This window comes from Amblyomma mixtum, chromosome 7 (genome assembly GCF_055824585.1).
Source record: "Amblyomma mixtum isolate Tamu chromosome 7, ASM5582458v1, whole genome shotgun sequence".
In the NCBI taxonomy this organism is placed as follows: Eukaryota; Metazoa; Arthropoda; class Arachnida; order Ixodida; family Ixodidae; genus Amblyomma; species Amblyomma mixtum.
The window spans coordinates 86790462-86808382 of record NC_143018.1 but is presented as its reverse complement, the minus strand read 5'-3'; the positions used below and the strand labels follow the sequence as shown (position 1 = coordinate 86808382).

At 44.5% G+C, this 17921-nt stretch overlaps 1 protein-coding gene across 5 annotated transcripts in view; it reads right to left on the bottom strand.

The window, feature by feature from the left end:
* The window catches only part of mahj (LisH and WD40 domain-containing protein mahjong), a 92029-nt gene that overhangs the window by 72305 nt on the left and 1803 nt on the right, over positions 1-17921 (bottom strand). For 4 of the 5 annotated variants that reach the window (XM_089553061.1, XM_089553064.1, XM_089553063.1 and 1 more), the window contains exons 2-6: positions 13622-13813; positions 11871-11947; positions 9267-9340; positions 7014-7121; positions 4664-4852 (exon numbers count right to left, since the gene is read on the bottom strand). In XM_089553061.1, coding sequence (XP_089409187.1) covers positions 4664-4852; positions 7014-7121; positions 9267-9340; positions 11871-11947; positions 13622-13779 — 606 coding nt within the window. In that variant the 5' untranslated portion in view covers positions 13780-13813. Of the gene's footprint in view, positions 1-4663; positions 4853-7013; positions 7122-7673; positions 7826-9266; positions 9341-11870; positions 11948-13621; positions 13814-17921 lie in introns of those variants that run through there. The other variant, XM_089553066.1, reaches the window with a different exon arrangement.

Here is a 17921-nt window from a genome sequence, read left to right as displayed (position 1 = left end):
GGTTAGTTTGTTGACCTAAAGTGCGGTGAGGCGAAAGCCTGAAAGGTGCACTGAAGAGGAATCTGAACTTGTCTTTTTGCCGCAGGAACTCAATCTACACGTTCCGAGCTTTCTTAGAAACTTCGATTTATTGCCCTGTGTGGCCGATTTCCCTAATTAAATCCAATTAACGTCCGGCTCCCGCCTTTTTTTTTTTTTTAATTCTCCCCCGTACGGTGGGCGGAGTCGACCAACGCGGGGAGTGCCTTTCACCCAGTCCCGTGACGGCTTGCCGCTCTGCCATCGGCGGAGTAATACGTAGTAGTCCGTATTAGCAAATAGTCCGCACGTATTTTTATTTCTTCGGGCTTATTTTGCGGCTATATTATCTGCGAATGAAACTATTTATTCATGGAAACCTGAAAAAAAAAATAAAGCGAAAGCAAAGCCTCCACGGGACTGGGTGAAAGGCGCTCCACGCGTTGGTCGACTCCGCCTACCGTACGAGGGAGAATTAAAAAAAAAGGCGGGAGCCGGACGTTAATTCGATTTAATTGGGGAAATCGGCCACACAGGGCAATAAGTCACTGTTTCTAAGAATGCTAGGAACGTGTAGATCGAGTTCCCGCGACAAAAAGACAAGTTCAGAATCCTCTTCAGTGCACCTTTAAGGGGGGACACTGGCCTTAGACCTATTTTCTTTATTTTTAGTCCAATCCTAATGAAACTGTACCACCTTGCTCAGTTTTTATACTGATCTCAACAACGAAATAACCTGTCTCATAAATTAGTCGCTTCCCAAGACAATTAATTTTATTTACTCATTCACTAGTACGGTGTGGTTTGGTTTGGTTTACTGGGGTTTAACGTCCCAAAGCAACTCAGGCTATGGGGGACGCCGTAGTGAAGGGCTCCGTAAATTTCGACCACCTGGGGTTCTTTAACATGCACTGACATCGCACAGTACACGGGCCTCTAGAGTTTCGCCTCCAGCGGAATTTGACAGCCGCGGCCGGGATCGAACCCGCGTCTTTCGAGTCAGCAGCTGAGCATCATAACCGCTGAGCCACCGCGGCGGGGCGAATCATTCACTAGTACCTCGGTGCAAAAAAACTGCTCCATAAATAATCATTTTTAATCCTTGGCTACATAGTATAGTGAGTAAAGAGTGCAATAATCAAAACCATTTTTCCATTTTACCCCCATTAGTAATTTTACAGCAGTTGGAATATCAATGTTCAAGGCGTGAATGTAATGCATCGATAAACTTTGCGAAATTATAAATTTTTGAAGTAGGGTTGAACAAATCTGCTTCGATGATTGCACACCTTTTGCCTTCAGCTTCCCTTTGCAAACAATATGACATCTCTACCTGTCCTAGATGTTGAGATATCGACATACCAAGACAGCTGGATGTCCGATATTTTCATGCCATTAAATTGTCTGCTCCTGCATAAATTCAGCTCACACGACAATCTGAATTTAATATTATAGTCAAAATGTTGATTTCTTGAAGGAAAAAATAGGTACAGTTAGAAAATAATAGCTGTAGATTCCACAAATGTCACTTTTTGTAAACCGATTTTTTGGTCATTTTTTGGTCTCAAAGAGCAGTGTCCCCCCTTAAGCGCGGTGTGGCTGCTTGTGTCACTGATGTGTGGTTAAGATGTTAATTAAGTACACGATTGTCTGTGAATCTTAAATGCTGGAGACACTGGAGGGCGTTTGGGAGGCATCTGTCTGATTCGATGCCTTTCTGCAAACACTCTCCAGCGTCCTAGGCAAGGAAAACTGCATATGCGTTGGCAGGAAGTAGCGTAGCCATTAGCACGCTCGGCTGCGGAACGAAAGGACCGTGGTTCGAATCCCATCGTGCACAAAGATTTTTTTTCTGGTCTGACTAGAAAAAGCGCGACACCTCTGCTGACAACCTTCTGTCGACAACGATGAGGCATTAAAGGCTTTCGCCTTAAAATACAGCAGGAGGAAACCCTCGGTTATCAAAAAAGCATACAGAGAAAAAAGGCTTCACTCCAGGGAAAGCGGAAGCATGCAGGAACTATTTAGGAGGAGCATCAGAATAACAGAAGCCTCTTTCTTATTTTAATTACACTTATTGAGTGGAACAAAGCAACACTTGGATAAATGAGCTGTCTGAATTAACAAGCCCACTGCAGAAATAAATTGTAAACTGCGGGGTTTAACATCCCTGAGCGACACATAAGCTATGAGGGCCACAAGAGTGGAGGACACTGGATTAATTTTGGCCACTTGGGGTTCTTCATTGCACGTTGACATCGCACAACACATGGGCTTTTGCCTCATTGAAACAAGGCCACTGCAGCAGGGATCGAACCCATGACCTTGGGATCAGCAGCTGAACACCAAGCCACTGAGCCACCAAGGCAGATTTATAGCACCGATCAACTAGGTCACGAGACAAGAATGAATAAGCACTGATTACTATTACTACTCTCTTTTGCCACATATAACAGGAGTTCCTAAAAATTTCTTGAGGATTGGTCTTTGCTGCTGTACCACTAAGGGCTGTTATGTGCGTGCCATGTGTTATCGTCTGATGCAGTGTGTGTTGCGAGATTATGACAGAAATGAAATGCTCGTGTCTCGTATTGCAAGAAATTAGCACGGCAATATCAAAGAAACAAGGATTGAAAATTTAAATTTGGCATTGAAAATCGCATCCAACAAATTGAAGTGCCATCTTACAGTGAAACACTGGCATTTCAGTGGATCCCACCACGTGACCACACCTTGGTAAAATATCACAAATTTGTTTCAAACTCCACAGTCTTTTTTATGTTTGTTTTTTATTTTATTTTTTCAGGAATGTTCAGTATGTTTTATTACAGTTTACTCTCTGTCCAGCGCACCCTTCGATGAAAAGCAATGCTCGCTTTGCATTGTCAACCAGGTGCTTTTAACTTTTGTCATTACATGGCGCCACAGTGTTTTGCATCTTTTAGATGAAGCGGCAACCACAGTCCACTGAAGCTTCAGTCAACGAGGTGTACATCACTATGCTGCAACAGCTTTGGGTGTGGAAACTAAAATGGACACTACTCTATAGTAAAAATGTCTAATTACTCTCTGACAGGTGAGATTTATATCAGTTACTGCTACATCACTTTTGCTGACGGGCAATCACCATTGCGCTCGTCGATCATGGCTTCCAACTTCAGAATACATATAAACGGGCACATGCATACGATCGAAAAATTCCCGGTAAATATCTTCCACAGCATTTCTAACAAACTGTTGCAGAACTGCGCACCTTAGACAGTAAAGCTTTCTGTTGTGTAAAAAAAAATTGGATGCTTGGGAAAATTCAATGTTTGGTCCCTGAAAGAAAACTCTTTCCACACAAAATGAGGCAAATGTGAACTATTATCGTATTTACTCGATTCTAATGCCACCTTTTTTTTTTTTTTTTCAGAAAAACTCACCTAAAAATGACACCCTATTGTCAGTCGTCAGCATCAGAATATGGCGGCTTGGTATCTCTTGTGCACTGATATTATCAGTATCGCCTACCTAGCCTATACCGCATTCCTAGACACTGACAGACCTCTGGAACATCTCAAGTGTCCTGTCACAAAGGCGCTGACTTACACACCCCATGGGAACGTTGGTTTCGAAGACGCACTGAATGAACCAAGATGCCGGGATGAAAAAAAAAAGGTAGGCAAGTGCCAATAGTGGTTTTTTGCTTCAAAACAAAAAAAGTGCCCTGAATATTAGTCACACTTATCGAAACTGTAGACTTTCTGCAAAAATAGCAATCAGAAATCGGGGGAGTCGACCTGTGGGGTGCGAGACCTACAGTAAAATCTTGTTTGTTCGAGCCTCAAAGGACCAGGAAAAATGTTCGAATTATCAAATGACCCTGAAAAAATGTCAAAGACCTGCTTCCATCATGGTAAATTTACTTGGTGAAAGACTGAATAATGGTTGCCCGATTTTGAGATGAGAGCAGCGTGGCAATGACCGTTTTTCGCATTTTTGTCAATGATTTATTTCACGCATACTGTCGGGAGCATCGAAACAGAACTGCTCCAAAATCGTAACGGCCTCCCGCAACCTTCACGGTGCAACGCGGTGGTCCATTGCCACTGCACCGCACCCAATTCGATGGAAACTGATTGAACACCACTACCAAACAGGACGGAAGAAAAAAACGCGGACACAAAAGCTGTGTTCTTCTCTTCCGTCCTGTCTGTCAGCGCTGTTCAATATTTACATGCAGCCGACTGCAGGTTTCTTGGACCGCACAAACAGACCATTCTTTTCAGGCAAGCGCAAGGACTTCCGCGACGAGACATTTCAGGCAGATGTACACTTACGTTCAATGAAACTTAGAGAGCATATCCTTTGATTCAAACTTCGCATAACTGGATGTACACCTACGTTCAATGAAACTTAGAGAGCAAATCCTCTGATTCAAACTTCAGATAACTGGATGTACACCTACGTTCAATGAAACTTGGAGAGCAAATCCTTTGATTCAAACTCTGGATAACTGCCACCAACTCTGAATGTCGAAACAACTAAAACAATCAATCTCTGAGGCATGCAGAGTGTAGGGGTAAAGTAAGCTCTCTGGTCTTTCTCCCAACCCCCAATTCAGAGTTATAAATCGGCGAGGTTGGCGACATTTCCCACTTGCCTGTGCCAGTTCCCAGAGGCGCCGGAGCATGGCTGGCACCAGGCGAGCGTTGGCCTCCCGGTGATTGGCCGCGATGTCCTGCACCTCCATGGCGGCCGCCAGGAGGCCCGTCGCGTACGCCTGCAGCAGCGGCGGGGTGCTCTCCGACTCGGCCCATTGCAGCAGTCGGCCCACCAGGCCCTCCGTGTCCTGCGAGGAGGAAACGCAACCCACCAATAATAAGCAAGCACAAGCAAGGGGAGACTTCACAAAGCTCCCACTGAGTAGACTAACACCAGGAGTACACTGAACTATGCTGAGTGGTAAACTGTCACAAAGGTGGGGAAAATAAACAACGAAGAATGGAACACAATGAGAGTGCATACAGGCGTAAAGGTGAACCAACGACTGTAAAAATAACCGTTCCACTTCGTAACTTGCTCCATTCACCTTTCCATTTGAAACAATTTCAAGGTAAATCTCACTGACTGACGTCCACCCGAGCGCAGCCATACGGCTACAAAGGAAAGCTATACATCTTTCTCAGAAATTTCGTAGTTAAAAGAAAAATTCGTCCTGGTGTGGGGTTCGAACCCGGGACCACTGCTTCACCGGAGCAGTCGCTCTACCAATTGAGCTAACCAGGACGGCAAGCTTAAAGGTGCACTGAAGAGGAATCTAAACTCGCCTTTTTGCTGCGGGAACTCAATCTACACGCTCCGAGCATTCTTAGAAACTGCGACTTATTGCCCTGTGTGACCGATTTCCATAATTAAATCGAATTAACGTCCGGCTCCCGCCTTTATTTTTGAATTCTCCCTCGTACGGTGGGCGGAGTCAACCAACGCGTGGAGTGCCTTTCAGCCAGCTCCGTGGAGGCTTTGCTTTCGCTTTATGTTGTTTTTTAGGTTTCCGTCAATAAATAGTTTAATTCGCTGATAATATAGCCGCAAAATAAGCCCGCAAAAAGAAAAATTCGCGCGGACTATTTGCTTCTACGGACTACTACGTATTACTCCGCCGATGGCAGAGCGGCAAGCCGCCACGGGGCTGGCTGAAAGGCCTCCGCGCGTTGGTCGACTCCGCCCACCGTACGAGGGAGAATTTAAAAAAAAAAGGCGGGAGCCGGACATTAATTCGATTTAATTAGGGAAATCGGCCACACAGGTCAATAAATCGAAGTTTCTAAGAATGCTCAGAACGTGTAGATTGAGCTCCCGCGGCAAAAAGACGAGTTCAGATTCCTCTTCAGTGCACCGATCAATAACTCGAAGTGGGAACAGTGTCGGTCAAATGTTTTAGGGGAATCCCCCAAGGTGGAGTAGAATTGTAATACGGGAGTAATTACTCATTGACATCCAATTCTACTCCACCTTGGGGGATTCCCCTAAAACATTTGACCGGTAAATCTCACTATAACAAACTCAAGAAGCATGTAATGAGGGGCCAGTTGGCGCAACATGATTTGAAACGCACAAACTGCGCAGTTTCTTGTATTTTTTTATGCTTCAGATGTCCCTACTTCAACATGTACGACATTTAAAACACATCCCATTTGGCACACCACCTGAGTGTTACAAGTATGCAATATAGTTAAACCTGGATGTTACGAACCTCAATGCAGCGAAATCCTCCATATTAATGACGTTTCTCAATTGCCCAACACTGTCCCCATTGAAGAATGTGTATTTCTGAGCCACATGTAATGAAGATGCTGCCACAGCTGACCTTCAAACTCACCACACTGACTATATATTAGCTAGTGCTGCGTCACCTGAAATTTAACTGAACCCCATGAAAATTTTATGACAATGACAGTCAACAACGCACCGTGCTTTAGTGCCTTCAGCACCTCAACACACCGAAAAACAATAGGACATAGCAGGGACACGCGGAAAGAGGCAGGGTCTCCCAGTAGCGGTGGTGGTAAGACTTCAAATAATGGCGTTTTACTTTGAATATTTTCAAGATGACTTCACCAACAGTTATGGTTATATCTTACTTCTGTTTCCATTCTGCATGATCCTTTTCGAGTCTCCGCGTGAAAACTGTAAATTTATGGCATTGATGTTTACATGACTAATCTTTCCCTTGATCAGACCAAACGTGAAAAAAATGTGGAGTGCATTTAACTACCATGCAGCGTCGTTGTTTGGGCACGCTACGTACTATCGCGCTCAGTACGAGCTACACAGCGCGACCGCCCGGGAAAGCGCTAGCGTGATGTAGCTCATGCTGAGCGCGATAGTACAAGCAGGGGCAATTAATAGGTCAACCAAAAGGTACCCCTGTAATCATACGCTCATGTTTTGCACTGGGTTGACCTGCTACCCACACAAGATTACAGTCAGGCAGCTCTGGAAGAACGCACCTGGAAAACGACGGAGGTCTCGAGCCCCGGCAGGATGTCGAGCAGCAGTCGGCAGGCGACCGTGCTCAGGTTACCACCTTCCCGACTGAGCACATAGTTGTTCACCAACTGCAGCGGGAAGAAACAGGTGAAGGTGAAGAAAGAAACAACAGCGATGAAGGTTCTGTGACAGTATAAAGGAACAGCAAGGGTCCAGCCGAGCGTGACATCATTTCGAGAGATCAAACATTTCATCCAGCCAAGTTCATTGTTCAGGTCACTGCAGAGGAATAGAGATCGATTCATCAAGATCCATTTAGCCCCCCCTCCCCCCTCCAGAGGAGTTTTGTTAAAACGTGGCTTGACAGCAACTCAATTTTCAATTCAGAGCTTGTTCATGGGATGTCCAAGATGTAGCAGTGAAAAGATTCCAAGGATTACAACTGCCAGGCCTTCTTTCACATGGACAACTTCTCGTCATGCACACACACACATAAAAAACATGCAGAAGGATCATGTGATCGAAGAGTGATCTAACAAACTTCATGGCAACCAAAGCTTAGCATAACTGAGACTAGGGTCGCAACAGCACAGCTACCTCAAATACACAGCACTCTTCTAATCCACACAGACAGGTCGAACAACCGAAACCTCACACAAGAAAAGAGCGGCGTTTCTTACCTCCCTTCCTCTGTTCACAAGCAGCTGGTGCAAGTACAAAAAATCAACAATAAAATCCATTGCCTATCTCGTCAAATCGACGGCTTCAGCATCTGCTCTTCCAGCTATGTGCGGAGACACGTCTCGCTGCCGCGCTCCTCCGTGCACCTACGCTGGCTGCCCACGCAAATGTCACCTCACTCCGCCACGGCTGTCTGGGAGACTTCCGCTGTCACCGAGACTTTCCCGCCACGGATCGTGTTACTCCGTGGCGCGTTTCCGCACTCCCACGCTCGGAGCTTTCTCCGTCCCGATGCGCTCTCGCGCTATTGCAGGCGTCTTTTACCTGACGCGGCGCACCTCAAGAACAAATACCCCATGCCAAGACTGAACATAAAATATTAATTATTACTTGAGACCTCTTTCTTCCCCCTGCTCATTTTTTCAACAATGGTATCCTCAATCACAGCCAATACTGATTGATTGATTGGATGAATAATCGGATGATTGTTTGATTAGTTGATTGACTCTATTCACAGAGCTATTATAAAAGATGTAAAAGCGCTTTCCGGACCAAATGCCAAGGGCTAGTTGAGGTGTGAACATGAAACGAACAATGCAAGCAGAGCACATTAACAATTTGTGGATAACTCAAACAGCACAAAGGGATGTGGAGGCCCTTGCCACAAGCACCTATTATAGAGTCAGTCTAATATAAATATACAAAAAAGAAACACATTCCCTGACATAGGTATCATACTGAAGCCAGAGTACACAATTAAGGGGGGGACACTGGTCTTAGACCTATTTTCCTTATTTTTAGTCCAATCCTAAGGAAACTGTACCACCTTGCTCAGTTTTTTATACTGATTTCAACAATGAAACTACCTTTCTCATAAATTACTCAGTTCCCAAGATAATTAATTTTAATTAGTCACTGATTACTACCTCGGTGCAAAAAGAAACTGCCCAATAAAAAGTCATTTTTAATCCATGGCTACATAGTATGGTGAGTAGAGAGTGCAATATTCAAAACCATTTTTCCATTTTACCCTCATTAGTAATTTTACAGCACTTGGAATATCAATGTTCAAGGTGTGAATGTAATGCATCAATAAACTTTGCGAAATTATAAATTTTTGAAGTGCAAAACAAATCTGCTTCAATTATTGCACACACTGTGCCTTCAGCTTCCCTTAGCAAACAGTATGGCATCTCGATCTGTCCTAGATGTCGAGATATCGACATACTAAGACAGCCAGAGGGCCAAAATTTTCATGCCATTAAATTGTCTGCTCCAGCATAAATTCAGCTCATACAATGATCTGAATTTAATATTGTGGTCAAGATGTTGATTTCTTGAAGGAAAAAACTGGTACAGTTGGAAAATAATTTCTGTATATTTCACAAATGCCATTTTTTGAAAATCGATTTTTTTGGTCATATTTTTGGTCTCAAAGACCAGTGTCCCCTTAAGTATATAAGCCGTGAAAAACAATCTTTCTCACGGACATGTGCACATACACTACTCCTTTCTTCAGAACAGGGTTTCCTCCAATCCAGCTTAAAGTGGTCCCGAGTTCCTCGTTTCCCTTGGAAACACAAGCAGCTTACCTTGCTCATAAAGTCGTCGTTCTTGAACAGCGCCTTCAACAAGTGGCCCAGGGTGCAGTCGGGGTGGGCACGGCCTACAGTTACATTGGTCGAGAAAAAAGAAAAAATACAAGTGAGGCAGGGAACGACAAAAACACATTTCGAGTCCCTGCACTGTGACAACACTTAGCCACATGCTGGTGACCAGTGCATCATTCGGACCTATTCTGCAGCTATTACCGTACCGACTCTTATATAATCAATTTTCATCCCGCACAGTTTTGTGAAAATCTGGAGGCTGCATTATGTGAGGCAATGTAGTATTTAGCAAAAAATTTATATTTTGACAACCAAAACAGCAAGTGCATCCGTCATGCAAATAAATAAAGTGCTATCGTTCAAAGAAGTGATGTTCCATGTGTGCGATACAGCGACATCGAAACGCCCAAAACTTGCACACTAACAGGAAGATACCAGCTATTTGTATACAATTAATTTACTACCCAAAACCCAAAATTAATTTACTACCCAAAATTTACTACGTGCAATTGAGTGAGGGGCAAATGAGCAGGCTGGCAACCCCCACCGACTCCCGATTGATGCAATTTGTGCCCGTCACATAGGTAACCTCAATACCCACTTATTCAGTGGACACTAAAATTAGCGAGGGTCATCAAAACACGCCGTCACATGGTATATTTCATTAGCGATTGAGCAGTGAGCACGCAATCTAACAGACAGCACTAGCTGCAGCGAACTTCAGTAACACGCACTGAAGCAGTAATAAACTAAAAGTTGCATGCTGAGTGCAAGTTTTAATAATGCGTGGTTTCAGAAGATCGGTTTGCTTTAGTTTATGACGGTTTAACGTCCCAAAGCGACTCAGGCTATGAGGGACGTCGTAGTGGAGGGCTCCGGAATAATTTCGACCACCTGAGGTTCCTTAACGTGCACCGACATCGCACAGTAACACGGGCCTCTAGAATTCCGCCTCAATCGAAATTCGACCGACAAGGCCAGAACTACTCAAATACTTCACAGTTCAACACAATTCAGATGATGACGGTGAGTGACGACAGGCAATGATGGACACTTTGTTTAAGAAGCATCCGTCTTTCGCTAGCGAAGCTGCAGCCGATAAAAGGCTGTTTCTGTCTTCTTCACAGCTACTATTGTACGAGCATTCGTGGAGCACTACTCGTTTTAACTTGCTTCAAAGTGAGCAAAGAGGCAAAAACCAGTAAAACACGAGGGGGGGCATAGAACCAAATTGATGCTGGTTTGCTTGCATCTAAAAGCCTGCAGACCTGTCATTTTGATTAGCAAAAAAAAAAAAAAAAGCCTGTTTGCAAACAAGTTAACATGGTCTGAAATTCTGTTACCAAGACAAATGCATCGTAAGAAGTTCTTATGACCATTATTATTTTTTTTCAACAATTAATGAGTGCAAGGATGACCTCAAGGAACCCCGAGATTCCAATGGCCATTCACAGACCTCTAATGAATTGATCCCCACCGAGTTCAATGACCACCGACTCAATGGGCACTGAAACTGCTTGTGCCACAGTGTTATTGCACAACTGAACACAAATGCAGAGCTCACTTCTTGACCCCTGTTCTTCAAGCGTCCCAGCTGCCAAACTAACAAAAAAAAAATGAATGAACTACCAAATTTTCACAACTGCTCTCTGGCATACAAAAAAGAAGTGGTTTTTACACATCCATACAGTACCAACAATGCCCAGTGCATTACTTGACAGTACAGAAGTACATATATTATTTTTATGACAAACAATACCAAATCCTTACAGTGCTGCAAAATCACATTTTAGACAGTATTTATCAAGGAATGATAACGGCATCAGCTGCCAAAGAGGCAGAAGGTACACCACAAGATGAACGGCTGCCAAATATCATTTCTCGTTGTATTTAATTCATTTTTACACTTCTTCAATCAAGGGCCTGAAACCAGCCATAACTGTCATCAAATGCTTTCACGACCGATAAGCATTACAACAATACCTATATATGCACTGCAAGTACAGAAAGTAACATACGCATTCCACCTGGCTGTTGAGTACTAAGTTACACAAAATCTTGACTGGGTGAGTAATAAACTGCAGCCAAGCTGCTGTGCAGGCAAGTTTCCATTCACAGCATGGCCATTTCATCCCTCTCTCCCAGGCATAACTTATTTTACATCTCATTCCCTTTCCCAGGAGGACTGGTGCATTGAGGGTCTTTATGGCGGATGAGTACCCTTTCCACGGGGCGAGTACACTCAAAACCCGAGTATGCCAATGGAAGTAGAAAGGGATTGATCTGTCCTTTAGCACACTCCCTTTTTCCTTTCTGTTTAGAGTATAATGCCCTGCAACTACACACACACACACACACACACATATACAAAATAGCTAAAAAAGCGCATGGACCTAGGATTTGGGCCACAGAGACTGAGTCAGCACTTTCCAGAATAGACAAAATATGGCCACACAATCTCCCAGTGGGACTACACCTCGAGAACTACACAGAGCAGCCAGTGGGCACTCTGGAGAGGGGGAGCACAGCACAGTTACCCCTTCTCCCAGCTAGTTCTCTGAAATAACCAAGAGCCCTGTGACTCACTTGGATGCCGGTCATCAAAGGGGTCCGGGTCCATCTTGAGGTACGCCTCCGTCTCCTTCTCGACGAGCTCTGCGATACTGTCCCCCCAAGACCCATCTCAGTTGTTGCACGTAATGGCACAAACACTTGCCATCGCAGTTAAGTTCTAGGGTGAAGTAAGGTCTTCCATTCCATAATTTTCCCACATCGGCTGCCAGACCTAGCGTGTACACTTATACAACTGAACAAGCGCACGTTCACAAGTGAACACTGACTCTCTCGGTTTCTTCCTCTCGCTGAACAACAAACTAGCTGCTGCTGCTGGAAATGAAAAGCTCCTTGAGACTTCCGGGCGCAAGCATAAAACAGAAGCCTCAATGTGGTCTCGCCTTTCAGTGTACAAACAAGCAAATGCCCTCCAGCTACTGCCCGGTTGAAAGAATTCTGGAATATCCTCCTATTTCGAAGACAAAAATTGACGCCGATACCCAGAGTAATTAAAGTTGGCAGGAATAAAACCTGCCCCACCTCTGTTCATTTATTGGGACTCTACACTCTGAACACGAATACACCTACATGGGAGTAAAAAGGGCATAAGGTGCCCTCTAGCACACTTTGTGCTAGAGAACAGTTTACTCCCTTTTTAACTCCTTTCTGTTTACAGTGTAATGTTTCTGGGTTAGTTTGGTTTATGGGGTTTAACGTCCCAAAGCGACTCAGGCTGAGAGAGACGCCGTAGTGGAGGGCTCCGGAAATTTCAACCACCTGGGGTTCCTTAACGTGCACTGACATCGCACAGCACACGGGCCTCTAGAATTTCGCCTCCATCGAAATTCAACCGCCGCGGCCGGGATCGAAGCCGCGTCTTTCGGGTCAGCAGCCGAGCACCGTAACCACTGAGCCACCTTTCCTTCATGCCAACATCCCCTCCTCCACATCCACAGCTGTCGCCCTCTCCTTTGCATCCCTTTCCCCGAGAACAACCTCCTCTGCCTCAAACATGTGACCCACAAAGCCTTGTTGTGGCAAGTTTCAAGCGGGGTAAAACGTCCCGAAACCGAATACATGGCCTATGCGTGAGAGACCCCACAGAGAGACCCCACCATGCCTAGTCGTGTCCACAGAGGCCTCCGGATTTATTTAGACAACACAGGGTTCCTTAACGTGTGCTGAAATCGCACTGCACAAGGATGCTTTTGTATGCTCCCTCAATAGAAAACTGGCTGTCGCAGCCGGGATCGAACTCATGACCTCGGAATCAGCTACTGAGTGCGCCAAAGCCACTGAGCCGCCGCAGTGGGTAAAAAAATTCGTTGTGGCTCCCTCTGCCTTTGCCACACTCTAATGACCCAGAGATACAAATAGCAATTCCTTGACATCTGCTAGTACCGGCCCATGTCAATAGCTAGCTTTTCACAACAAAGGCATAGAGCACCCATGAACATGGCACAAAAGCAACAACACAAAACAACTGTGAATGACCCTTTTCGCCTAAGGTTTTGACTTATCTGCTTTGTTTTGTTAAGAGTTAGATCAACATTTGCCTACTTCTGTTAACTTTTTACTTTTTTTTTCTAGGCTTTGACCCTTCCAGTCTCATTATCTCTCCATTTTGGCAACTGGTCTGTGGGAGACCAAAGTGAGCTAATGCAGCACGTGCCGCAAGATAAGTTCCCACACCAAATATTCTCTGGATGTTGACACACTTCTGCAGCAAGCATGAGACTGGGACACAAAGAAAATAAAGACCACGGGTCGGGAAGTGTGGGTACCTGGTGAGCACGGGGATGGGGTCGGCTCCGGTCCCATTCTGGGACTCCCACTGCTCCAGCAGCCGGAACAGCTCGGACACGGAGTCCAGCGTCCGGATGGGTTCCGTGGCGGCGGCTCCCCCTCCGCCGGCCGCCGCCGCCGCTGGCACCGGCTCCATGGCAAGGGTGGGACGACACCCGAGCCACTGGACACTGTCCAGAGAAGAAACAGGAGAGAATAAAGCGTTCACACATTTTTCCTAGCGATACAAATTTTTCAGGTTAAACGCAGCCCTAAACTATGATGCAGAAACCGTCTATACTCCATTTCATACATAGCAGGCAACACTGCGGAGGTTGCTGAAGTAGTGCATCCGCAAAACTACATTACTTCGCCACGTATCATTCATTCTTCTCGAAACTCCAGTCATTGTTTGGACGAGTACAAAGAGCGGTGTAAAACGATGTTGTAGCATTGAAAATCCTGGTCGAAGCTATGAAGCGGTCAGTGTTCAGACTCTCTGGCCATAATTTTCACAGTGGGTGAACTATTTTTCGGGCGCGGATTTAGTAGAAGCGATTCACCCTACCAACCGGGTATCATACCGCCACGTGTACTTTTTGCTTCTCAAAATCTCAGTGAGCCACAGGACGAAAATGTAGCAAGAGGTAAAACGAAGTCCAGGAGGTACCAGTCACGGCACTTAAGATTTGTCGTTACAGAATATGTTTGTGTTCGCGTTGGTTGTATGGCGAACTACTTTTTGCGTGTGGACTTAGCCTGCGCGAACGGTGCGCTAGCTTTGGCAGCGTTGCCTGCTATGTATGAAACGGAGTATAGCTGTTTCAGCACCTTGCCTGTTTGTCCCTGCCATTTGGTACCGTTCTTTCTTTCTTTTTCGTCTCCACCTCCTCAAATCTTCCTCCACCTCTCGACATTTGCTAGTGCACTGCAAAATATGCTAGCCTTCAAACTTCCTAGAATGCGTGAGTTGCAATGAATACTGAAGTTTCTCGTAACGACACCCGCAAACCTAGAGTCACAACATGCAGTCCAAGCTTCAGTGTTTGTGTACCTCCGTGCATGAGCTGTTCTCCTGCTCTACGTGCGCTGACGCAGCTAAATAATTGTCTGGTACGGATTCTTTTTCGCAGTATAAGAGAGAAGTAGCCGCAAAGCCACTAACATATGCAGCTTGATGAAGCAGCCAATCCCACGCGATACAACTTGAAAAGTTGTAAGAAGCAGATAAAAACAAAAATATACACAGGACATCTCAAGTAACACATACCAGGGCTAAAATCTGGCACTGAACCAAAGGAGTACTATTAGGTATGTTACAGAGTATGCATAAGCGTTTGTCACTTTGTACTGACATAATTACTCAGCTAGCTATAATTAATGAACTATTAACACACTAGAAAATGCATGGCAGGTTTCAAATGCAGAGATGCAGAGCTTCGAAAGAAGGTACACACGGTACACTGTTTACCATAACAAATCTACCTGTGCAGCGAACAAAGTGCGGTGTAATACAGCCAAAAGATGGGTTATTTTGAACCCTCTGTGCCAGGCAATGCTCCCAAACCAGTACGCCAGAACTGTCTCACCAACAGTGCTGAACAACAACTGCAATCATTTTCTCTGCAGACATTTCGCCGACTTGAAGCATCAATAAGTATTCAGGATAAGAATATCTAGTCTTAAATTAGGCAACTGGTGGCGTTCTTTCATGCTCCACATCTTTAAGAAAACATTTTACAACCTCTGCCAAAGAGCCAATCTATTTTACCAATTAAACTATTATAAACAAAATAATGCCCTTCCTTTCTATGTGCTACCAGCAACAATGACGCTTCGTTATCAGTCTGACATCAAGGACAAGTATTCCTGAAGAATCGGATCATAATATGAGGGTATCCCCGTATATTAGTTGTGAGAGCAACCCTGCGTAGATCTTTAAGATCGGCACACTACACTAGATTCAGAAACAAAGTATATGCATAACACAACAGTGCACAGGGCTGAATGTAATTTCTTATGCCACTAAATACTGAATTCAGGAAAACCACTTGTAAGAGCAAATCTCTCAAGGTGAAAAAAAACTTGCGTGACCTAGCCTACGTACTAAGCATATTTGGTGAGTCCAAAAATGTTGTGAATTTGCATGCTGCAAAGTCCCCAGTGTCGCATCCTTTTCTTTGCCTCAACAAGTGAGTGACTAACAAACCTGAGCAGGTATAGACGCAAGGTTTGGCTGTTTCTGCTCTTTCTAATGATGCACGCAACATAAGTAAGCACAAAAAGCAACATAGAATCTGCCTACATCCAGAAAGTAACCTTTACTGCCAAAGCACTCACATGCTCACCAACATTGACCAAGAACCTTGCCACTGTATGCACGCTCACCATAACTATGTTGCCTAACAACCCGAGTTATTACCCGAGCTTACCAGAGTTATACTCGGGTAAGCTCAGGTAAGTTCGGAGGAGTGTTGCATCAGCTGCACGAGAGGTTGGTCGGGAAGAGCAATATGGGTCGCACAATCCCTACCGTAGATGCCTGCCAGTGCGGTGGAAAATCTCTTATCCGCTGCGCCACTGCACTGATAATGGTATGAGGATTCGCCGCCATCTATGTGAACGTTAAGTAGAGGAGGACCGATTCTGCATATATGGGCATTACCCCACTGGAGACATTGCATCATACACTTAAGGCGCAGCTGAAGTGCCCCCTCCAATTGAAGCACAAACACCTGCTTTCGCAAGACTACTCTGTTTAACTACGTTAGACCCCTACCAATTTTTTACTTGAACTTCCCTCACGTTTCAGTTTCAACAGCCTAAAAGGTTGGTTGGTTGGTTTATTGGGGTTTAACGTCCCAAAGCGACTAAGGCTATGAGAGACGCCGTAGTGGAGGGCTCCAATGGTAAAAGGTAGCTACAATGTAGAACTTGACTGCAAGTCATGCGAAACATACAATAACTGCGATATTACAGCTCCTTGCTCATGTGTTGTCATTCTAGCCCCTGAGGCAGGCTGGTGCAAAAGATGAAGCAAATTAAAATGAGAAAGCAGCAATTATGCCACAGTATTTCTATGCCTTGTGTGATGGAAATAAACTCTGATGTAATAGCCACCGTTTGGCTGTTGAAACTGAAACTTAAAACAGCATGAGAGATGTAATTCAACTAAACATTCTTTACCAGGCAGAGGCAAAATCTATGCAGTAGCCTATGTACAGGTGCTGTCAAAAGTAAATGGAAGGCAATATTCACGAAAAAATTTAATCATTGGCCCCCCAATTCATGCATCCTTGAATACATATGTGCAGCCTAATTGTGATTTTGCAAATTGCACTGTGCACCAACAAGCACAAACCATTATGCTTTAAATTTAAAGAAATTAAATTTTTTTTGACAAAGTCGCCTTCCATTTACTTTGGACGGTGAGTGTACACTAGCAGCATTGTTAAGAAACGAACTAAAAATACTGTGTCTGTGTTTCTTTAAACAAATAATGCTCTTGCTTCAGTGAAAACGGCCTTGCATATTTTTCAGCACAGTGTATGAGCCGGCCTTATCACCTGAAAGAGCGACCGGTCTTACTATACCTGCTATGTGACCTCCTTTGGGTAAACACACAAGTGATTACGCAGGAGACATCAGACCACGCTTGTTATCACAACAAAGGTCAACGAATGACCTGTTTTGTTATCAAATGCGGTGGTACCCCACCATCTGAGTTGCCAAAAGGACACACAAACATAAAAACATGTGGCACGCACTGATAAAACCTCACACACCAATAGTTTTCGCACAGTAATCCGAGAAAACAAAACATTGGGAAACAGTTGTAACTGCTGTAGAACTAATAATACATACGTACTCTACTAAGTATAATACTAGTAACAGTACTATAAAATACTACAGTGTGTGTACTATAAACAGTGTGTACTAGTAACAGTACTATAAAATACTACAGTGCATTTGTGTACAGTCTGAGCGAATGTAGAAAAAAATCTTCCCAGAAAGAAACAGCTTTTTATAATGTGCGCCCAGTTGCGATCACCTCACACGCACATTCTGCCTGACAGCAGAGAATACTCACATGTGCATTCAGGTGCTGTATTACCATGAGACTGCGACAGAACTGTCCACTACCATTCTACAATTATAGAAATGGTGCATGAATTGACGACAGCAAAAGTTAGCAAACCAGCCATGTCATTCCATCTCGGATAGCCCAACAGCCACAAACAAATAAACTGCACAAAATCGAAACTGACACATCTACAGCACAACAAGCACTCATCCAAG